The following is a 23,629-nucleotide window of genomic DNA, read 5'->3' on the forward strand; positions in this document are numbered from 1 at the left end:
ATGTTGGTCCAGGTGGGAATTTCACCCATTTATTGTCGGAGAGAAAACACAAGTAACCCGACAAATCAGACTTCAGCGAGAAGCGGTGGGATGGATTGAGTCTCCACGGTTGTCATGGAGGCTTCAAGTACAGCCTCCTGCTCCGGAATCTCCAACAGTCCGTCAAACTCTCCTTGTGCTTTGCAACGTTCAGAGACGACAAATGGCAGAAGAAGCTCCAGCTGCTGCCGCTCTGGCGAAGGCTCTCAAGAAGAAGCCTGCCAAAGCCAAGAAGGTGGGCCCCAGCGTTAGCGACCTCATCGTTCAAACTGTGACGGCGTCCAAGGAGCGGAAAGGTGTGTCTTTAGCTGCCCTCAAAAACGCTCTGGCTGCCGGCGGCTACGACGTCAAGAAGAACAATGCTCATGTCAAGGTGGCCGTCAAGAGTCTGGTGAGTAAAGGCAAGCTTGTCCAGACCAAGGGCTCCGGGGCATCCGGCTCATTCAAGCTGGGCATAGATACCAAGTCTAAACCGGCTGCTAAGAAAAGCGCTCCCAAAGCTAAGAAGGCCGCCGTCAAGAAACCCAAGAAAGTTGCAGCAACAAAAAGGCCTCCTGCCTCTAAAAAGTCCCCAAAGAAGGTGAAGAAACCTGTAGCGGCAAAGAAATCACCCTAGAGTCCCAAGAAGGCCACGAAAAAGCCCGCTGCAGCCAAGAAAGCTCCAGCAAAGAAGGCCGTCAAACCCAAAACTAAGAAGGCAGCGCCCAAGAAAAAGTGAGCTGTCAGTCATGTCCTACAAAAGGCCCACATTACTGAAAGAGTGTTTCCTGTGTCACTTGAGCCACATCATAAACCCGTAGTAGCAAAAGTAATATAGAAAAATACTGTGTTCGATTACACAAAATCAACTCTCCAGCGCAGCGCCACCTTTAGGCTTGTTTTTTGACAAGTCACAGTCGTCCACAAAACCACAAACACTGACGTTGTTACTCTTTGAAATATAAATAAAGACGGCTTCCACATATTATCAACACTTAAAATGATTACAGATATGTGTAAAATAAGTCAAAGTGCATTTATGGAAGGTTTTTCTATGAATATTTGTTTTTACATTGATGACTCGATTTGTATTTGTGCTAGATACACAAGCTCACTGAAAGCTTCATATTGCTCTTGTCCAATCAGCAACATCGCTCCCTTTTCTTGCACCAATCACCTCTGCCGCCGCGACGCCGCTGCCTTTATAAGGCCGGTGTGCGCTCTGACAGCAACACGTTTTCTCTTTGGCTTAAAGAAAATTATCGGTAAAAATGGCAAGAACCAAGCAGACGGCTCGTAAATCAACTGGTGGCAAGGCGCCAAGGAAGCAGCTCGCCACTAAAGCAGCCGGTAAAAGCGCTCCTGCCACCGGCGGCGTGAAAAAACCTCACCGCTACAGGCCCGGTACCGTGGCCCTCAGAGAGCTTCGTCGCTACCAGAAATCCACCGAGCTGCCCACCATCATGCCCACAAACATTCAGCTGGGTCGCCGGATCAGAGGAGAGAGGGCTTAAAGCGAGCTGAGAGAACCATAACCACACAAAAAGGCTCTTTTCAGAGCCACATCACTTGTCCTTAAAGAGCAACATTCTACACTACCCGTGTGATATGCATTTTTTTTTTTTCCAAAACGGTTCATCATCTGAAAGATCTGATGGAGAGGAAGGTATGCAATCAAATAATACAATATATGCTCCACCCAGATTAATTATTAAATACAATTCTGACAAATTAAGAGCATGATTTCCAATTCAAATAATTATCGTTCCATTATCTTAGGCAGCATTATTAAAGAGCAACGTTCTACACTTGTGTTTAATTTGTATTTTTCCTTTTTTTTTCAAAATAGTTAAACTGAAAAACATAAATCTCAGAGAGTAATGTATGCAGTAAAATCGTATTATATATATATATATATATATATATACTCGTATATTATAGTCCACCCAGATTTGTTAAATCCATTTGACAAATTAAGAGCATGATTTCCAATTGAAATGATTATCATGCCATTACCTTGAGCAGCATTATTGCGAAAACTTGATATCATTATTCTAGTCAAAGACGAAGAAGCCTTGAGCTGTGACCTGTAGGTTGGTTTTAAACCAGGTGTCTCCACTACTTGATGCACCTTTGTCATGAATGAGGTCATACGTTGAATATGACCATTAAATGTATTTAAGAAAATGTTTTTTTCTTTCTTTTGTTTTTTTTTTTTTTTTTGTAATGCCTTTGGATACCGCGTGCGCACATACACGATTGATGGCAAGACAAATACGTACAATAGTGTTGAGAATAACGTGAAATGCCTTCGGTGTCATTTGGCGTAATATAATCAGTTAATTTAATGTCAGTTTTTTGTTTCTTTGATCCGCTGATTCATCTGCTTTTCAGCATTGCTTCACCACATAAGAAGACGTTTCATTGTTTTTATCTCTTCTCCCCCACTCCCTTATTATTATTATTTTGTTTTTGGTATGTTTTGGTGTGTTTTGTGTTTTTTACTGCGACAGACTGCCGTCCTGTCCAGTATGTACCCCGCCTTGTGTTCTATGACTGCTGGGATAGGCTCCAGCGCCCCGTGAACCTTGATTAGACTAAGCAGTTGAAGATGAGTGCATGTGTATATTTTGTTTTTAAAGACAGTTAAGTGCAAATGTTATTACACATTACAGTGACAAAGAGCAGATACCTTGAAGCAAAGTACTTCAAATCCTTAAATGGCAACAGCTCAAATGCCACCAACAAAGTAGCCAGAAGCGCATTTTACACAGTGGAAGTGCTGATTCATATATTTCCTCATTTTGAAAAAAATATCTGCTATAAATTTCCCATATTTTATTCTTATCTTTATTTGTTATTATATTTCATAACTGTCCCTCATAAACATGCTTGTCATATCAGAGTTCATGATTTTGTCATAAATCACATTACGTTGTCAAGAGCAATATCGACAAAAGTTAGACTGTCCTGTTTGTCACAACTGTTGATATTTGTCATCTCGTGTTACTAAGGGATCTATCAAATTCCAGGGACCTGTGCAATAAATGTATTCAGTAGGTCGCAATGTTTCTGTGTAGGCTCTCTGTTGTCCAGGTGGTTTCCATAGTAGAGAAGCTTGAATCTTCGACTGTACTGGGTTGCTTGATGTGAGGACGTTTCGCTTCAAATCACAGAAGCTTCCTCAGCTAAAATTGTGACAGGTAGTCTGACAGAAGTCAGACTACAAGAGCAAGAATTTTAGCTGAGGAAGCTTCTGTGATTTGAAGCGAAATGTCCTCACATCAAGCAACCCAGTCCAGTCGAAGATTCAAGCTTCTCTACTAAGTATCCAGTAGCCACTATTATAGCCTCCTATACAAGCACAGGTTCTCATTTGGACACACTGGTATCACAATGTAAACAACACAACATCGATCAGAAAAAGGGAGTGAATTTAGTGCTGTTTAGTATTCACTGATGTCCTTTTCTTAGTGTTTCTGCATTTGTATAGTGTTGTTCTTAATAATTTACATTAAAAGTAAGGGGGAGAGAGAAGAGATAAAAACAATGAAACGTCTTCTTACATGGGGAATGCTGAAGCGGAGATGACTGAGTGGTTCAAAGAAACAAAAAAGTGACATGGATTAACTGTATATATGATTCCAAATGACACCAAAGCTGTCTGAAGGCGCTTCACGTTTTTCTCCGCATTATGGAATACAGTAGTTGTACAACTTTGTCTTGCCATCAATTGTGTGTATGCGCATATGAGGTATCTAAAGGCATTACAAAAAAACAAGAAAGAAAAAAATATTAATTTCATTAAAAATACATTTAATGACCATATTCAGATAGCTTCCATAGTGTACATAACAGGGTTAAAGAAGAACGGAGATCACATTTTGTAATGATGACTGAAAAATAATAAACTAATGCCTGACATGGGAAAATATTTTTGTGATATGTCCTTAATGCTGCGATACAAATAATACAATTTGGTAAAAAAAAAAAAAAAAAAAAGGGAAGTGCAATTCAAACCGTTCTCATGGAATGACAAAAAAATATTTCTGTCTAATAATTTTCACAGATTGGTGTCCTCAAACAGGCCGACCAGATAAGCCTCACTGGCCTCCTGCAGAGCCATCACAGCGCTACTCTGGAAACGCAGATCAGTCTTGAAATCCTGAGCGATTTCCCTCACCAGGCGCTGGAAGGGCAGCTTGCGGATCAGCAGCTCGGTGGATTTCTGCTAGCGACGAATCTCTCTGAGGGCCACGGTACCGGGCCTGTAGCGGTGAGGCTTTTTCACGCCGCCGGTGGCAGGAGTGCTCTTACGGGCTGCTTTAGTGGCGAGCTGCTTCCTTGACGCCTTGCCACCGGTTGATTTACGAGCCGTCTGCTTGGTTCTTGCCATGTTTTACCGACAGTCATCTTTAAGCTAAAGAGAAAATATGTGTTGCTGTCAGAGCTCACACCGGCCTTACAAAGGCAGCGGTGTTGCGGCGCCAGAGGTGATTGGTCCAAGAAAGGGTGCGCTGTCGCTGACTGGACAAAAACAATTCGAAGCTTTCAGTACGCTTGTGTATCAATCACGAATACAAATTGAGTCAATAATGTAAAAACACAAATATGCATAGAAAAACCATCCATAAATGCACTTTGACTTATTTTACACATATCTGTATTTATTGTAAGTGTTGATAATATGTGGAAGCCTTCTTTGGATATACGAGGTCTGTGAGAAAACTATCTGACCTTTTTATTTTTTTCAAAAACTATATGGATTTGAATCATGTGCACTTGCATCAGACAAGCTTGAACTTTCGTGCGCATGCATGAGTTTTTTCACGCCTGTTGGTTGTGTCACCTGTGGGCAGGCTTTGAGTGAGCACTGGTCCACCCCCCTTGTCGGATTTTTTTTGTCAGTGAAATGGCTGAGAGGCTGCCGCTTTGCTCCATGAATTTTTTTTCAGAAACTGTTAGAGACAGCCAGTTGGAAACCATTCGAAAGATTCAGATGGATTTCGGTGAAGATTCTGTCGGTGTCACACAGATTAAGGAGTGTTAAAACCTTTTTAAAGACGGCCCACAGCAGCGGAGGGTGCACGGCGCACCGAGCGGCCATCGACAGGCTGGATCGACCAAATCACTTCTAAACTGAACACTGTGTTGATCCGAGACATCGTGTGACTACCACAGAAATGGCAAGAGAGCTGGACATAGCACTTTTGTGGCACATTCCACTGTTACAGGAGATTTTGTAATGAAAGACGTGCGGAGGATTTCGGCACGGAGCCGCTCATTGTGCGCAACAAAAAAAAAATTCAGAAGATTCAGACGGCTTTTGATGGCTTTTCAGTCGAGTGAGTATCCGAGAAATTGTTTAACAGCTGGGTATGTTCCAACGTGTCCTGTGAGACTTCCAACATGGAGGTGTTGTTTGTCCAGTGGCTGTGAGCAGCTGCGTCCCGACGCGCGAATCTGTCCGCACATCTTTCATTACAAAATCTCCTTTAACAGTGGAATGTGCCGATAAAGTGCTGATCCCGACCTCTTCTGAAACTTCGCTGCTAGTCACACAACGTCCTGCATCAACAGAGCCCAAGGAATAACAATGCCAGTGTTTGTGGTGCATTTAAAAATTTGGCGCTTACATTTTTTCCACTTCCTCCCAAAAAGCGCAGCCTTTTTACCATCGCACACAGAATATTTCTAAATTACTTTTGCTACTACAGGTTTATGATGTGCCTCAAGTGACACAGGAAACACTCTTTCTGTAATTTTGGATGGCTATTAAAAGAGCCTTTTGTAGGACATGATTGACAGCTCACTTTTTCTTGGGCGCTGCCTTCTTAGTTTTGGGTTTGACGGCCTTCTTTGCTGGAACTTTCTTGGCTGCAGCGGGCTTTTTCATGGCCTTCTTCTGACTCTTGGGTGTCTTCTTTGGACTCTTGGCTGCTTTCTTTGCCACTGCAGGCTTCTTCACCTTCTTCGGGGACTAGCGGCATTTTTTTTGTTGCTGCTACTTTCTTGGGTTTCTTGGCCACTGCTGGTTTCTTGGCGGCGGCCTTCTCAGCTTTGGGAGCACTTTTCTTGGCAGCCGGTTTAGACTTGTTGTCTTTGCCCAACTTGAATGAGCCGGACGCCCCGGAGCCCTTGGTCTGGACAAGCTTGCCTTTAGTCATCAGACTCTTGACGGCCACCTTGACACGAGCATTGTTCTTTTTGACGTCGTAGCAGCCGGCAGCCAGAGCGTTTTTGAGGGCAGCTAAAGACACATCTTTCCACTCCTTGGACGCCGTCACAGTTTGAACGATGAGGTCGCTAACGCTGGGGCCCACCTTCTTGGCTTTGGCAGGCTTCTTCTTGGGAACCTTAGCCGGAGCGGCGGCAGCTGGAGCTTCTTCTGCCATTTGTCGTCTCTGAACGTTGCAAAGCACAAGGAGAGTTTGACGGACTGTTGGAGATTCCGGAGCAGGAGGCTGTACTTGAAGCCTCCATGAGAACCGTGGAGACTCAATCCATCCCGCCGCTTCTCGCTGCAGTCTGATTTGTCGGGTTATTTGTGTTTTCTCTCCGACAATAAATGGATGAAATTCCCACCTGGACCAACATGTATGTACAATAAACAAACGGAAGTGACAGTGACAGTGGAGTGGTGTCTGTACATGTGCACGTTGTGTTGGGCTCGGAAGCTTTCCTCATTTAGTCAAAAAAGCTTTGATTCTCCCCGAATGACTGCCGCGGGAGGCACTGCTCTGTGTCTTTTCTCTCTTAAATGCTTCAAAAAACAGCAAAATTCCACTGAAACCACTTACACTCGAACACTACATCCTTGTTGGCTGAGTAAGAGTCAGAGTACTGATATTTTACACTTAAATCTGACAGAAATTGACGCGTTTTTTTCTTTCTGCAAACACACTCTTGTCAGTAGAGGTCAGATGCTGATTTAGTATTTCAGTCAGTTGTTATTGTGCTAGTGCATATTTTATTTGCGATGAACATATCATTGATAGTCAAGACGATCAGCACGTGTTTGTCAGTCAAAACGTTTGAATCTCCTACAGTTGGCGGTTTTATTGGGGAAAATGTGGCCATGGTTTTAAAATAAGGAAATGGCTATTCGCACGACAAGACCCTGGTGGCAAAGTCCGGAACTATGAAGGTGCTGACACACAAAAAAAACTAAAACATAAAATGAAAGAGCACCCCCTGAAATCTAGAATTAAACTGTTGAATCTTTAAAATTAGTCACTTACGGGTGGTTGTATATGTATATATATATATATATATATATATATATATATATATATATATATAAATAAATAATGATAATAATAATTATCTTTATTTTATTGAGGGTTTACAGTTAAGAGTAGAATGTAGATTGACAACAACCAGTTTAATTAATACTAATCTTAAACCTGACCCTCATTTTATGATGGGGGGTATATATAATAAGAAATGGATGATTACATATTAAAATTAAACATGCAATTTACAATAAGATATGCACAATATACATACAACATTAATATAAATGTATAAAAGCATGGTAGTTGCAGTATATAAGATTAAACATTTTATTCTAAAATTGACATAGTAAAACTTCAGATAGACATATAAAACTGATACGTTTTTGTTGTAAAATCTTTGAGTCTTAGCAGTTCTAATATTGACAGGAAGATAACTGCATAATACAGCAGTATATGGTAAAGTTTCTCATGTCAGAGTATCAAAAGACAGTGTAGGCTTATTCATAGTCCTTTCATACAGGATGTATGATATTTAAATAATTTTTAGAGCAGTGTAATCCTTAAGGATATAGTAAGTCCTCTTTTAAATATCATTTTGTGATGCAGACTGTACACGAGATCAAGAAGTGTGAGACATTTTCTCTTTGACGCTTCGCCACACTCTTTTCATTGTATGTATGATGAAATCGATTAGTGTACTGTAAAGAAGACATCTTCAGCTTCAAAATTAAAAAAATAATCAAAATCAGACAAATATTAAAGGAGTTATGACATCTTGAATGCAGTATGTTTGTTTATACAAGTAGTTCCAAGTTTTGCCACCAGAGTCTTGCCGTCCGAATAGTGAAATGAGAGTTATGGACGTTGCCGTCGTGAGAATAGAGTCGGCCTTATAATAAAGTGATCTCAGTGATATATAAACAATGTCGGACTCTGTAGTTTTCTCTGGGCCCCTCCCCAATCGGACCGGGAGTGACATGTTTAGCCGCATGTTCTCCTTGAATTGCTGGCTGTCTGAGTGGTGTCCAAAAAATGAGGTGGGCTTCATAGATAATTGGCAAAGCTTCTGGGGAAAACCTGGTCTTGTTAGGAGAGACGGCATCCATCCCACTTTGGATGGAGCAGCTCTCATTTCTAGAAATCTGGCCAATTTTCTTAAATCCTCCAAACCGTGACTATCCATGGTTGGGACCAGGAAGCAGAGTTGTAGTCTTACACACCTCTCTGCAGCTTCTCTCCCCCTGCCATCCCCTCATTACCCCATCCCCGTAGAGACGGTGCCTGCTCCCAGACTACCAATAACCAGCAAAAATCTATTTAAGCATAAAAATTCAAAAAGAAAAAATAATATAGCACCTTCAACTGCACCACAGACTAAAACAGTTAAATGTGGTCTATTAAACATTAGGTCTCTCTCTTCTAAGTCCCTGTTGGTAAATGATATAATAATTGATCAACATATTGATTTATTCTGCCTAACAGAAACCTGGTTACAGCAGGATGAATATGTTAGTTTAAATGAGTCAACACCCCCGAGTCACACTAACTGTCAGAATGCTCGTAGCACGGGCCGGGGCGGAGGATTAGCAGCAATCTTCCATTCCAGCTTATTAATTAATCAAAAACCCAGACAGAGGTTTAATTCATTTGAAAGCTTGTCTCTTAGTCTTGTCCATCCAAATTGGAAGTCCCAAAAACCAGTTTTATTTGTTATTATCTATCGTCCACCTGGTCGTTACTGTGAGTTTCTCTGTGAATTTTCAGACCTTTTGTCTGACTTAGTGCTTAGCTCAGATAAGATAATTATAGTGGGCGATTTTAACATCCACACAGATGCTGAGAATGACAGCCTCAACACTGCATTTAATCTATTATTAGACTCTATTGGCTTTGCTCAAAAAGTAAATGAGTCCACCCACCACTTTAATCATATCTTAGATCTTGTTCTGACTTATGGTATGGAAATAGAAGACTTAACAGTATTCCCTGAAAACTCCCTTCTGTCTGATCATTTCTTAATAACATTTACATTTACTCTGATGGACTACCCAGCAGTGGGGAATAAGTTTCATTACACTAGAAGTCTTTCAGAAAGCGCTGTAACTAGGTTTAAGGATATGATTCCTTCTTTATGTTCTCTAATGCCATATACCAACACAGTGCAGAGTAGCTACCTAAACTCTGTAAGGGAGATAGAGTATCTCGTCAATAGTTTTACATCCTCATTGAAGACAACTTTGGATGCTGTAGCTCCTCTGAAAAAGAGAGCTTTAAATCAGAAGGGTCTGACTCCGTGGTATAACTCACAAACTCGTAGCTTAAAGCAGATAACCCGTAAGTTGGAGAGGAAATGGCGTCTCACTAATTTAGAAGATCTTCACTTAGCCTGGAAAAAGAGTCTGTTGCTCTATAAAAAAGCCCTCCGTAAAGCTAGGACATCTTTCTACTCATCACTAATTGAAGAAAATAAGAACAACCCCAGGTTTCTTTTCAGCACTGTAGCCAGGCTGACAAAGAGTCAGAGCTCTATTGAGCTGAGTATTCCATTAACTTTAACTAGTAATGACTTCATGACTTTCTTTGCTAACAAAATTTTAACTATTAGAGAAAAAATTACTCATAACCATCCCAAAGACGTATCGTTATCTTTGGCTGCTTTCAGTGATGCCGGTATTTGGTTAGACTCTTTCTCTCCGATTGTTCTGTCTGAGTTATTTTCATTAGTTACTTCATCCAAACCATCAACATGTTTATTAGACCCCATTCCTACCAGGCTGCTCAAGGAAGCCCTACCATTATTTAATGCTTCGATCTTAAATATGATCAATCTATCTACCCTGACCTCTAGTAATACTGTGAGAAATCTTGGAGTCATTTTTGATCAGGATATGTCATTCAAAGCGCATATTAAACAAATATGTAGGACTGCTTTTTTGCATTTACGCAATATCTCTAAAATCAGAAAGGTCTTGTCTCAGAGTGATGCTGAAAAACTAATTCATGCATTTATTTCCTCTAGGCTGGACTATTGTAATTAATTATTATCAGGTTGTCCTAAAAGTTCCCTAAAAAGCCTTCAGTTAATTCAAAATGCTGCAGCTAGAGTACTGACGGGGACTAGAAGGAGAGAGGATATCTCACCCATATTGGCCTCTCTTCATTGGCTTCCTGTTAATTCTAGAATAGAATTTAAAATTCTTCTTCTTACTTATAAGGTTTTGAATAATCAGGTCCCATCTTATCTTAGGGACCTCGTAGTACCATATCACCCCAATAGAGCGCTTCGCTCTCAGACTGCAGGCTTACTTGTAGTTCCTAGGGTTTGTAAGAGTAGAATTGGAGGCAGAGCCTTCAGCTTTCAGGCTCCTCTCCTGTGGAACCAGCTCCCAATTTGGATCAGGGAGACAGACACCCTCTCTACTTTTAAGATTAGGCTTAAAGCTTTCCTTTTTGCTAAAGCTTATAGTTAGGGCTGGATCAGGTGACCCTGAACCATCCCTTAGTTATGCTGCTATAGACGTAGACTGCTGGGGGGTTCCCATGATGCACTGTTTCTTTCTCTTTTTGCTCTGTATGCACCACTCTGCATTTAATCATTAGTGATCGATCTCTGCTCCCCTCCACAGCATGTTTTTTCCTGGTTCTCTCCCTCAGCCCCAACCAGTCCCAGCAGAAGACTGCCCCTCCCTGAGCCTGGTTCTGCTGGAGGTTTCTTCCTGTTAAAAGGGAGTTTTTCCTTCCCACTGTAGCCAAGTGCTTGCTCACAGGGGGTCGTTTTGACCGTTGGGGTTTTACATAATTATTGTATGGCCTTGCCTTACAATATAAAGCGCCTTGGGGCAACTGTTTGTTGTGATTTGGCGCTATATAAAAAAATTGATTGATTGATTGATTGATATATTGCATGTCTGCAGTGCTTGTGTGTTTATATGATACAGACATAATAGAGGAATATTAATGTTTAGGAGGTATTTCTCATCTGCCATATCATTGAAAGTGTCTACTCAATCGACACCACCTTTGGACAGTCTGTGCAGTTGGCTACATTTGAGGTGTGCCCTCAATAAATCTCTATATTTACTGCTTTCGGGTGTCCAAATTACATCATTCCCAATCCTTACTCATGTTTATAGCTTGATTGGCTGCAATAATTATGTGACAGTCGATTTCAGTGGCTACTAGCACACAAGCAAGAGGGCTGAGAGACATATGACGTATGTTTAAACTGAGTTTTGTTGTGGTCTCTCTTGGTGTGCACGCGTGTGCACATTTGTTCATACATATATATTTGCAAAGGTCCAAATTACAGCTAGGGCTAATGTTCAAATCAAATCAATTTTATTTATATAGCGCCAAATCACAACAAACAGTTGCCCCAAGGCACTTCATATTGTAAGGCAAAAGCCATACAATAATTACAGAAAAACCCCAACGGTCGAAACGACCCCCTGTGAGCAAGCACTTGGCGACAGTGGGAAGGAAAACTCCCTTTTAACAGGAAGAAACCTCCAGCAGAACCAGGCTCAGGGAGGGGCAGTCTTCTGCTGGGACTGGTTGGGGCTGAGGGCCCCACAGCCTTCTGCACCATTCAACTAAACTGTGGAATAGCTTTTTCCCCAGAGCTTTGGCTGGGTTTTGAACAGAGGATCCTCTGTTCTGAAGGGTTTACGGACCATTCACAGACAAAAATAAAAAGACTATTCATACACATATGAATAACCAGTCATTATTTATTAAAACACAGCACTGTCACAGGTGATGAGTGTGGACTGATTTATGGCAGGTGATGCAGGGATATTCCATGGTGTTAGGGCCCTGTCCCACTAGCGTTTAGGAGGATTTGCATATGGATTGTGCACAAAATTGGCCCATATTCGCCAAACATCTGCAATATCCATGTAACATGCCTGTATGAGTCGGCCGTCATCCGAACACGCTGTGATCATCCGCAGAGGCACAGGACAAGCCCAGCTCTCCACAATTTCTCTTATACTCACTCGACTGATAAGCACTGAAAGCCGAGATAGGCATGTCCCAACTTGTCCTCTAACACTCCAAAAAGGAGGTGTTCCTTTGTCTTGCTTCATCAGCGAATCGGTCGTGACGCGCAAAGCCTCCGCGCGGCTTTCCATGACAAAATCTCTTGTTAAAAGTGAAATCTGCCAGAAAATGGCTGATGTCCAGCTCTTGTGATAACCAGAGAAATTGCACATGGCGGTCCTGGCTCCACACAACCATCCATTTAGAAATGACGTGATGGTTTCTGCCTCTCGATGGCGGCTCGGAGCGCGGCGCGCCGTGCGCCATTGTGGGTCGTCTTTAAAGCTGTAGTAACACTCCTTATTCTCTGTGAAGCCCGTAAAATTTTCACCGAAAGCCAGATAAATTTTTCGAATGGTTTCCAGCTGCCAGTCTCTAACAGTTTCTGAAAAAATTCTGATGGAAAAAAAGCCCAAATCATTCCGCCATTTCCTCGCAATGAAACAACGACGAGAGGGGTGGATCAGTGCTCACTCAAAGCCTGCCCACAGGCGAATGACGCAACCGACAGGCGTGGAAAAACTCACGCATGCGCACGAAGGTGCAAGCTTGGCTGACGTAAAAACATATGAATCAAATCCATATAGTTTTTGAAAAAAATTAAAAGGTGCGATACTTTTCTAATAGACCTCGTATACTCAATTCATACACAATACATACTCACTCTATGCACTGTATATCTGCCGTTAACTGCTGATATCCGCAACTGATGGGGATTTGCGGCTTGTCAGCGGACCGGGACAGTGTCTAAAACAGATATATATCGTGCCTATCGTGTCCACATTACAAACTAAAATATGTTGTAGTGAATGCATACAAATTGGCCATGAATAAAGCGTTTTTGTTACATCTGCTTTGCAGCTGATTTACAGACAGTCTGTGAATGCATAACAAACACGTCACGTAAACCCAAAGTGTGGCAGAAAGCGACATACCTACCAGTCAGTGCCAGTCCGGCTGTGTAAATCCACAAAGACGTAATAGCTGCTGCAATCCAGGACTTTTATTTAACACCAACAAAAGGAAGTGTTGGTGTTTTAGCCACAACTCACTCTAAAAAAAAACAAAGAAAAAAAACCCACAGTCTCACACCCCGAGCGGCTTCCCCCTCCTGCTCCCCAAACTCATGAACAGTTAACCCTCGCATGACAACACTCGATTAACTTGTCCAAGCCCAGCAAATGCTCCAGAGGCTGTATTGTTGGTGTGAATAGTGATGCTGACAGCCCGAGTGCGCTTCTTTTATGACCGAAATGCAGATGCTGTGCACGCGCAACACATGTGCAATGCATTCATAATACACCCGCAATACTGCCATGATAATCTCAATGTGTCGGATCAGTTTCCTCACTACATGCATTATATAGCCGTGATTGTTCATCATATATTCGCTATATATTATTAATATATCCGTAATTCATACTGGGACATTTGTCATTTTTTGGCCATTTTTGTTGCGGACGACAACGAACGCCCGTGATTTGTATACTCAATTCATGTGCAATCAATCCTCTCCCCAGTGGGACAGGGCCCTAAGGAAGGTACTTGGTATCACCTGTCACAGTGTGCACCAGCTCAGACTTCTGGAAGACATCTACAACAAGTCAGGTGTGACTTAAAGGAGTAAAATTTTGACGAGGAGGAGTTGCAGGAAGCTTCTCAATCCATTGGGGAAAGTTGATAGAACTGTGAGAATACCTCTTGATAGGGAACAATTAGAGCGAGATTTGGAGGATTGTCTTAGTGTCGGTCAATATAGTGGTGAGATTCATCTACTGATAGGATGAAAACTTTGGGCCTACTGCTTATAGTCACCTGTTTGGTAGGGGCAGATAAGATGTTGCAACAACAATGGTTAAAAAATAATGCATGGTACCAATTGACCAAATATACCGCTAAAGGCATGGATTTGGATAACTGCGTATTATGCATGCCTTCTACATCACCATTTGAATATGCAGGAATTCCGGGTGAAGATAGGATAGCGGAGTGCATCACTTCGTCTCGCAAAGCAGGTTCTAATGACATCAACAAGTCTCAGGGCATGGTGGAATAAGGGTTTCACATGATGTCTTTCACTCAATTCAATCGAGAAGACACAGACTTGGGAGACCAGTTTTTTTGTGTGTGCACTGTTGTGGGCTGGGGTGTTTGGCTGGCTTTGTTTTTGTTTTCTGTTTCTTCCACCGGGTGGTATGCGTTCAGGACTGAGTGACTGATGTGTGGCTGAGTATTAGGACCTCACCCTGAACACCTGAGGCTTGTTATCACGTGCAGGTCATCAGGACTCACAGCTGTGGTGTATCTGTCTTGATCAGGGGTTGCTGCACTTAAACCTTGAATGCACAGTGTGTATTTGCCAGAGGCTCGACCTTGTGAGCAGACGTGTGAGATCGACGTCAGGAGAACAATCTCACCATTACGGACGCAGAGACCGCTCCAGGTTTGACGCCACAGTCTGTGAAGGAGGATTGGGTGAGGTCTCACGCTCTTCAGCACACTTCCTGAGGTAATTTGGTTTTGGTGACTTTTATGAAGTAATGACAGTGGATTTGGTGTCCCTCACACCTTGTGTTAGTGAGCTGTCACGTTATGCTAATTGTCTAATCAGCTTCTGCTGCATTGGAGATTTGAACTGAGTTGTTCTGTGCCTGCAGGGTGAGAAGCTGATATATATTTAAGCCAGGAAGTGTTTGCTGATTGTGTGCACCTTTTGAGCTGTGTCTCTCTGGGTGGAGAGTGTTGGACTCACCTCATGTTTTCTTTCTTCACAGACTCGGTTTGTCGCGGCCACCTGGGGGGTGTCGGCGGGGTCCCTGGGTCCGAACTGCTGTGGCTCCGGACCGTTTGCGCTGCTGACAGCGCGCCGTGTTTTCACCTCACCAGACCGAGGACATTTTTGATTGTTTATCACTGCACTCATTATGATTATTAAATTCTGTTATCTTTTGAACCGTGCTCTGCTTATTTCATGCTGGGTCCTGTCAAACGCTGGGTCGGTGGTCTGACCGCATCTGACACATAACATGCACTCCATTGTCCCTTACTAGTGGCCTACAGTCGTCATGCACAAGATCCCTTTTTACAACTATGCTCTGAAAAAGTTCAGATTAAGCCTAAGGCACCAAAATTAATCAGAATAAGAAAATATATACCAGTCACTTGTTATAAACACAGGGGACATGCTAAGATTGCGATGGGCCAATTCCAAGGTAATTGCTCAGTCACTTTGGATCTAAATGCTCTAACGGAGTGTACTGAGGAGACAGGGGAAAAAGAGGTTGTGCAATTTTATTCTGTGAATTATGCTACAGTTCTGAATGCTTACGATTGGAATTGTACTTCGAGGCATGGTCTGAGGCAATGGATAACTCAGATGTCCAGACCAACCCCTGATTCGTATTGGATCTGTGGGGGAGATACTCTCTTAACCATGCTGCCTAGGCATTGGACAGGCACTTGTGCTCATGTAATGTTAGTACAAAAGGCAGTAATAATTCATGACCCTCGAGTCTGGGAAGAAGGACCTAGCATGTCCTACCACAGGTCCAAATGAGCAGTAGTCCCTAATGAACACCCTGGAGTATTTATAGACAGCATTGGAATCCCCCAGGGCATCCCGTCACAATATTTGCCCCATGATCCAATAGCGGCAGGATTTGAATCAATGATCCCATCAGTGGCCATTAACAAGAATGTGACCTGGATTAATTACATCTATTACAATCAACAGCATTTTGTGAATTACACCATGGATGCCCTGAAGGGACTAGCTGAGCAACTGGCTGCAACATCCCTATCAGCTTGGCAGACCCGCATGGCGGTAGATATGTTGCTGGCAGAAAAAGGGGGTGTCTGTGCTATGTTTGGAGATACCTGTTGCACTTTCATTCCTAACAACACGGCCCCGGACGGATCAGTAACTAGAGCAATTAAAGGTCTCAAATCACTCAGTCATGAGTTAAAAACTAATGCAGGAGTTGACATGTCAAAATGGGATTGGCTCAGATCAATTTTTGGGAATTGGACAGGGGCAATTATGTCTATTGTTACTACATTGGGATTAATTATTTTGTTTCTGGCAATTTGCGGGTGTTTTCTCACAATTTGTGGGTGTTGTGTTTTACCATGCCTTCGTACCTGCCTGAGTATCTGAGAAATTGTTTAACAGCTTGGGCATGTTCCAACTTGTCCATTAAGGTTTCCAACAGAGGTGTTTTTCCTGTGGCGACCCCCTGCGGTCAGGTCCGGCCCGACATGCGAATCTGCCCGCACGTTCTTTCATTATAAAATCTCCTTTAACAGTGGAATGTCTGGATAAACTCCTGATCCCGAATTCTTCTGAAAGTTCTCTGTTATCTCACGATGTCTTGGGTCCACAGAGCCTGAAATTAGGAAGTTTTCAGCTTGAAACAGCGAGACGACGCCGCCTCAGAGCGCAGATCACCGTCAGGCGCCGTGGGCCATCCTTAAAGCGACAGTAAAACTCCAAAATCTCTCATCAGCCATTAATATTTTCACCAAAAACCAGCTGAATTTATCAAATGGTGTCCACTCAGTTGTGCCTTACAGGTTTTGAAAAAATTTTTAGCAAACAAAGCAGCAGTCTCTGAGCCATTCCTAAACAATGAAAAAATCGATGAGAGGGTGAGTGACTCCTCACTCAAAGACTGCCCACAGGCGAATGACGTAACTGACAGGCATAAAAAAAACTCTTGCATGCCCACGAGGGTTCAAACATGTCTCATGTAATCACACGTGATTCAAATCCATATAGTTTTTGAAAAAAATAAGGTCTGTTACTTTTCTCACAGACCTCATATATGTTATTTTGCTCATAATTAGCTTTGCATGCTGACAATGCTAAAAGTTATCACATTGAATAGAATGCTTTGTGTTCATTATTTTGGAAAATAACAAATGTTTAGAAGTATGTGCACCATCCTGTTCTAATGAACAAAGTACTGTATGGATTGAATAAAGGCTCTGGTGTGATATTTTTGTTATGTGTTTAAGGGATTTATCATGATGCCAAACAAATGAAAAAGTGTTTGTTTATGTTTTGATGGGGGTTTAATTGATTTATGATGATTTTGAAATGATACAATATTATATGGTTTGATTAAGGATTGTAATATGTGCTTATGATGAATTGTACTGACCATGTGTAACTGCTGACATGTGTTGTTGACTTCCTGTACGTAAGCCCGGCATTGACCACTTTGAATAAAGTCATTATCTGATGCTGGCATGATGCTTATGCTATAATATGTTTAAAGATCTTATGTTTTGTTAAACTACACATAATCCTTTGGAAATGCTTTAGATGATTTATCATGTAATTGGAATAATGTTTCATTATTATTAATTGTTTAAATGTGTTATTGCTGTTGAATGAACTCTGTGTGACCTTTTTCTGCTGACTCCCTGTGGAAATGTTTGACTCTCCTGACATAGGAACTGAAACTTTCATCTGTGCTGATATTAGAATTGTGTTTTTTTCACTGTCTGTAAATGGCGTACTAAAATTGAAGACACACCCATGTATGGACTGTTGAACAGGTTTAAACTGGTTTTAGGATCAGATGTCCAGCCAGACATCTGACTCAGCAATCCGTTTGCCCCAGACATCCCCCCCCATGCCACTTCTCGAAGACCTTTCCTCTGCCAACTTCCCGAAGACCTCTCATGACCTCCTGGTCTCCCCCGGTTAACCAGTCAGAAGACGATAACACCCCAACTGAACTGAACTGAACCAGCTCTATAAAGACTGTGTGTTTCCAGCATTCGAGGTTCTTTGTTGAACACACAACCTGTTAGTATCGTTGTTGCGTAATAAAGTGTGTTGCATTGAACCCACCCTGCGCTTGGTGAATGATGACAATCCGCTAATCTGTTCTGCTGTATTTTTCAATAAAACCTTTAAGGACGGTATAATTGCAAATTGAATTCTGAGTTTTTTGTGTCTCTCACGATTCATGAACACGCAAGGAACACTTCCAGGTTCTTTCGGACCTGGGGAAGGGTGGTATCCTTAACAGTATAAATAGTTTCAGTGGGTTTTTTGCTGCTTTTTTTAAGCTTTTAAGACAGAAAAGGTGTTGTGAAAGTGTAGGAACACGGACCCACAACAGGGGGCGCAAATGAACGGACAATGGAGAAGGTGACTAACAAGGTTTTACTGTTGTGAAACGTGCACAACTAATACAACAATTGACAATGTGGAGGTAAGCCGAATTCCACTGGTGTCATGTGGGCAGGCTCGAAGGTAGGAGACGTCCGTCCAAGTCGAACCGGAACCACCCGGGTTTCCTCTGCCACCGAACCCTGGAAGTACTGGAACCGCCAAGTCCCGAATTCCCAGGTGGCCACTGCCTCCGCTCGTCGGATCCGGTACTGCTGGCAAGAAAACAGTAGACACACAGGTGTGGGTGCGGCTGCACCCAGCAACACAGAGGAGGGGAGAAGTCGCCTCCACCTCACGTCACAATGCTGCAGGAAGGTGAGTACTTATCTGAAGCTACGGCTTCTTGTAAACAGCTGTCCTGCAATGCTCAACAAGAAAGACAATATAATAATGTACGAAGTACAGCAGAGAACGTTACCTTTATCTTAAGGCGATATCTCGGCACTGAGGTGGAGACGCCGTCCTACTGATATACCTCCGTGCTGAGTGGAACAGCTGTGTCCAGTGATGGGTGACAGCTGTCACCCAGGCTGCTCCCATAAGGTGGCAGCGCCCTCTGGTGCCTGGAGCCCGCACTCCAGGCAGGGCGCCCTCTGGTGGTGGTGGGCCAGCAGTACCTCCTCTTCAGCGGCCCACACAACAGGACCCCCCCCCCTCAACGGGTGCCTCCTGGCGCACGACCGGGCTTGTCCGGATGGCGACGATAGAAGTCGGCCAGGAGGGCCGGGTCCAGGATGAAGCCCTTCTTCACCCAGGAGCGCTCCTCGGGACCGTACCCCTCCCAGTCCACCAGGTACTGAAAACCCCGGCCCATCCGACGGACGTCGAGGAGCCGGCGCACAGTCCAAGCCGGTTCCCCGTCGATGATCCGGGCAGGAGGTGGTGCCGGACCCGGGGTGCAGAGGGGTGAGGTGTGATGGGGTTTTATCCGGGAAACATGAAATACTGGACGGATCCGCAGCGAGGCCGGAAGCTGGAGCCTCACTGCGGCCGGGTTGATGACTTTGAGGATTTAGTAAGGTCCGATGTATCGTTCCTGGAGTTTTGGGGAGTCCACCTGCAGAGGAATGTCCTTGGTGGACAACCATACCTCCTGCCCAGGACGATACTTGGGGGCCGGGGCCCGCCGCCGGTCTGCATGTTTCTTCGCCCTCGTCCGGGCCTTCAATAAAGCAGAGCGGGCGGCACGCCACACCCGACGGCACTTCCGTAGGTGGGCCTGGACCGAGGGCACACCGACCTCTCCCTCAACCACCGGAAACAGGGGGGGCTGATACCCCAAGCACACCTCAAAAGGGGAGAGGCCGGTGGCTGACGACACTTGACTGTTGTGGGCGTACTCGATCCAGGCCAGGTGGGTACTCCAGGCCGTCGGGTGCGCGGCTGTCACACAGCGTAGTGTCTGCTCCAGTTCCTGATTTGCCCGCTCTGCCTGCCCGTTGGTCTGGGGGTGGTACCCGGACGAGAGGCTGACCGTGGCCCCCAGTTCCCGGCAGAAGCTCCTCCAGACATGCGAGGTGAACTGGGGACCGCGATCGGAGACGATGTCTGATGGTATCCCATGCAGACGGACGACGTGGTGGACCAAGAGGTCCGCGGTCTCCTGGGCCGTTGGTAGCTTCGGGAGGGCCACGAAGTGGGCCGCCTTGGAGAAACGGTCCACTACCGTGAAGACGACGGTGTTTCCCTGGGACGGCGGGAGGCCCGTGACAAAGTCCAGGCCGATGTGGGACCAGGGGAGATGTGGGACGGGCAGCATCTGTAGCAACCCTGAGGTCTTTTGGTGGTTGACCTTGCCCCTGGCGCAGGTGGTACAGGCCTGGACGTAGTCCCGGATGTCGGCCTCCAAGGACGCCCACCAGAAGCGCTGCCGGACGACTGCCACGGTCCTTTGCACCCCAGGGTGACAGGAGAGCTTAGAACCGTGACAGAAGTCCAGTACTGCAGCTCTGGCTTCCGGTGGGACGTAGAGTCTGTTCTTTGGTCTGGTTCCGGGGTCCGGGTCACGGGTCAGGGCCTCCCGGACGGTCTTCTCCACGTCCCAGGTGAGGGCGGCCACGATAGCGGACTCCGGGATGATGGGATCCGGGGGATCCGACGGTTCCGTTTTGACTTCGTTTTCGTGTACCCGGGACAATGCATCCGATCTTTGATTCTTGGTCCCAGGACGGTAGGTAATCCGGAAGTCAAAACGGCCAAAGAACAGTGACCAGCGGGCTTGCCTGGGGTTCAGCCGCTTGGCGGTCCTGATGTACTCCAGGTTCCGATGGTCAGTGAAAACCGTGAATGGCACGGCTGTTCCCTCCAACAGATGTCTCCACTCTTCGAGGGCCTCTTTCACAGCAAGGAGTTCCCGATTGCCGACGTCATAGTTCCGTTCAGCGGGGGTCAACCTGCGGGAAAAATAGGCACACGGGTGAAGGACCTTATCGGTCTTCCCGCTCTGGGAGAGCACCGCTCCTATCCCTGAGTCCGAGGCATCCACTTCAACCACTAACTGGCGGCTAGGATCGGGCTGCACCAGAACTGGTGCAGACGAAAAGCGCCGTTTCAACTCCTTGAACGCGGCTTCGCACCGATCCGACCAGGTGAAGGGGATCTTTGGTGAGGTCAGGGCTGTCAGGGGGCTAACTACCTGACTGTAGCCCTTAATGAACCTCCTGTAGAAATTAGCAAAGCCGAGGAACTGTTGCAGCTTCCTACGGCTTGTGGGTTGGGGCCAATCTCTCACCGCCGCAACCTTGGCCGGATCAGGGGCGACGGAGTTAGAGGAGATGATAAACCCCAAGAAGGACAAAGAAGTGCGGTGGAACTCACACTTCTCGCCCTTCACAAACAGGCGGTTCTCCAACAACCGCTGTAGGACCTGACGGACATGCCGGACATGAGTCTCAGGATCCGGGGAAAAGATGAGTATATCGTCTAGATACACAAAGACGAACCGGTGCAGGAAGTCCCGCAAGACATCGTTTACCAATGCTTGGAAAGTCGCGGGAGCATTAGTGAGACCGAACGGCATGACCAGGTACTCGAAATGACCTAACGGGGTGTTAAATGCCGTCTTCCATTCGTCTCCCTTCCGGATCCGAACCAAATGATACGCATTCCTAAGATCAAGCTTGGTGAAGATTTTGGCTCCATGCAAGGGGTGAACACTGAATCCAACAAGGGCAACGGGTATCGGTTGCGAACCGTGATTTCGTTCAACCCCCTGTAATCAATGCATGGACGAAGCCCGCCATCTTTTTTACCCACAAAAAAGAAACCAGCACCCATCGGGGAGGTGGAATTCCAGATCAACCCGGCAGCTAATGAGTCCCGGATGTAGGTCTCCATTGATTCGCGTTCCGGCCGTGAGAGGTTGTACAGCCTACTGGACGGGAACTCACTGCCTGGAACCAAATCAATGGCACAATCATACGGGCGGTGGGGAGGAAGCGTGAGAGCCAGATCCTTGCTGAACACGTCAGCGAGGTCATGGTACTCCGCCGGCACCGCCTTCAGATTGGGCGGGACTCGGACCTCCTCCTTAGCGTGGGAGCCGGGAGGAACCGAGGAACCTAGACACTCCCGATGGCAGGTCTCGCTCCACTGTACCACTACCCCGGACGGCCAATCGATCCGGGGATTGTGCTTTAGCATCCAGGGAAAACCCAGAACCACACGGGAGGTGGCCTGAGTCACAAAGAACTCGATCACCTCCCGGTGGTTACCTGACACCACCAGAGTTACTGGAGGTGTCTTATGTGTGATCGGTGGGAGTAGGGAGCCATCTAGTGCCCGAACCTGTACAGGCAAGGTAAGAGCCACCAGAGGGAGCCCTATCTCCCTGGCCCATCTGCTGTCTAGCAGATTCCCTTCAGAGCCCGTGTCCACCAGTGCTGGGGCCTTCAGGGTTGAATCCTCATACAGGATTGTGACTGGGAGTCGTGTGGCAATGTGGGTGTGTCCCACGTGAATGTTTTGGCCCACCCCTGGCCCAGTCTCTAGGGGCGGGCGTTGGAGTTTAACCGCTCGGGGCAGTCGTTTGCAAGCTCCATAGGCCCGCCTCCTTTGTGCTCCAGGTGCCCTAAATGTTGCCCTGCTCGTGTCCATAGCTTCGTCAGCAGGGGGAGCCGTAGGCGCACGGAGCGCAGGAACAGAGGTGCGTGGGGAGGGCGGAGCTCGGTCAGAACCGGAAGGGAGAGGGACGATGCGTGCCTGGCCACGCCCTTCGCCTCGTTCCCGACGGCGTTCTTCTAACCGGTTGTCGAGTCGTATGACCAGATCGATGAGCCCATCTAAGTCCCGCGGTTCGTCCTTCACCACCAGATGCTCTTTTAGGACCAGTGACAGTCCGTTTACAAAGGCGGCGCGGAGGGCAGTGCTATTCCAGCCGGATCTCGCCGCCGCGATGCGGAAGGTGACTGCATAGGCAGCTGCGCTCCGACGCCCCTGTCTCATTGACAGTAGCGCGGTTGAAGCGGTCTCTCCTCTATTGGGGTGGTCGAACACTGTTCTGAGCTCCCGCACAAACCCATCGTATGTATGAAGGAGCCGTGAGTTCTGTTCCCAGAGCGCTGTAGCCCAAGCGCGTGCCTCCCCGCGAAGCAGGTTTATTACATAAGCTACTTTGCTAGCGTCAGTCGCGTACATCACGGGACGCTGTGCGAAGACGAGCGAACACTGCATCAGAAAATCCGCGCACGTCTCCACACAGCCTCCGTACGGTCCTGGAGGGCTTATGTAAGCTTCTGGGGACGGAGGAAGGGACCGTTGAACGACCAGTGGAACGTCACTATCACGCGCAGGGTCCTCGGGAGGGAGAGCCACTTGTGCGGCGAGAGCCTCCACCCTGCGGTTTAGGAGAACGTGCTGCTCGGTTATTAAATCGATCCGAGTGGTGAAAGCGGTGAGGATCCGCTGCAACTCACCGATTACCCCTCCCGAAGACGCCGACGCGCCCTGTTCTTCCATTGGCCGTTCAACAGCCGGTTGACGCCCCTCGGGATCCATGACGCTGGCCGAGATATCCTGTTGTGAAAGTGTAGGAACACGGACCCACAACAGGGGGCGCAAATGAACGGACAATGGAGAAGGTGACTAACAAGGTTTTACTGTTGTGAAACGTGCACAACTAATACAACAATTGACAATGTGGAGGTAA

At 45.7% G+C, this 23,629-nt stretch overlaps 1 protein-coding gene and 3 pseudogenes across 1 annotated transcript; 2 read left to right on the plus strand and 2 right to left on the minus strand.

Moving 5' to 3' along the window:
* The first annotated feature begins 202 nt into the window (after window positions 1–202).
* On the plus strand, window positions 203–655 carry LOC117529009 (histone H1-like). The gene has a single exon (XM_034191701.1). The coding sequence runs from the start codon at window positions 203–205 to the stop codon at window positions 653–655; it is 453 nt and encodes a 150-aa protein (XP_034047592.1).
* A 625-nt stretch (window positions 656–1,280) lies between these two features.
* The window catches only part of LOC117529131, a 46,590-nt pseudogene continuing 24,241 nt past the window's right edge, over window positions 1,281–23,629 (plus strand).
* LOC117529021 lies at window positions 4,082–4,414 on the minus strand (annotated as a pseudogene).
* LOC117529008 lies at window positions 5,828–6,525 on the minus strand (annotated as a pseudogene).

The sequence above is a fragment of the Thalassophryne amazonica genome, chromosome 17, assembly GCF_902500255.1.
Source record: "Thalassophryne amazonica chromosome 17, fThaAma1.1, whole genome shotgun sequence".
In the NCBI taxonomy this organism is placed as follows: domain Eukaryota; kingdom Metazoa; phylum Chordata; class Actinopteri; order Batrachoidiformes; family Batrachoididae; genus Thalassophryne; species Thalassophryne amazonica.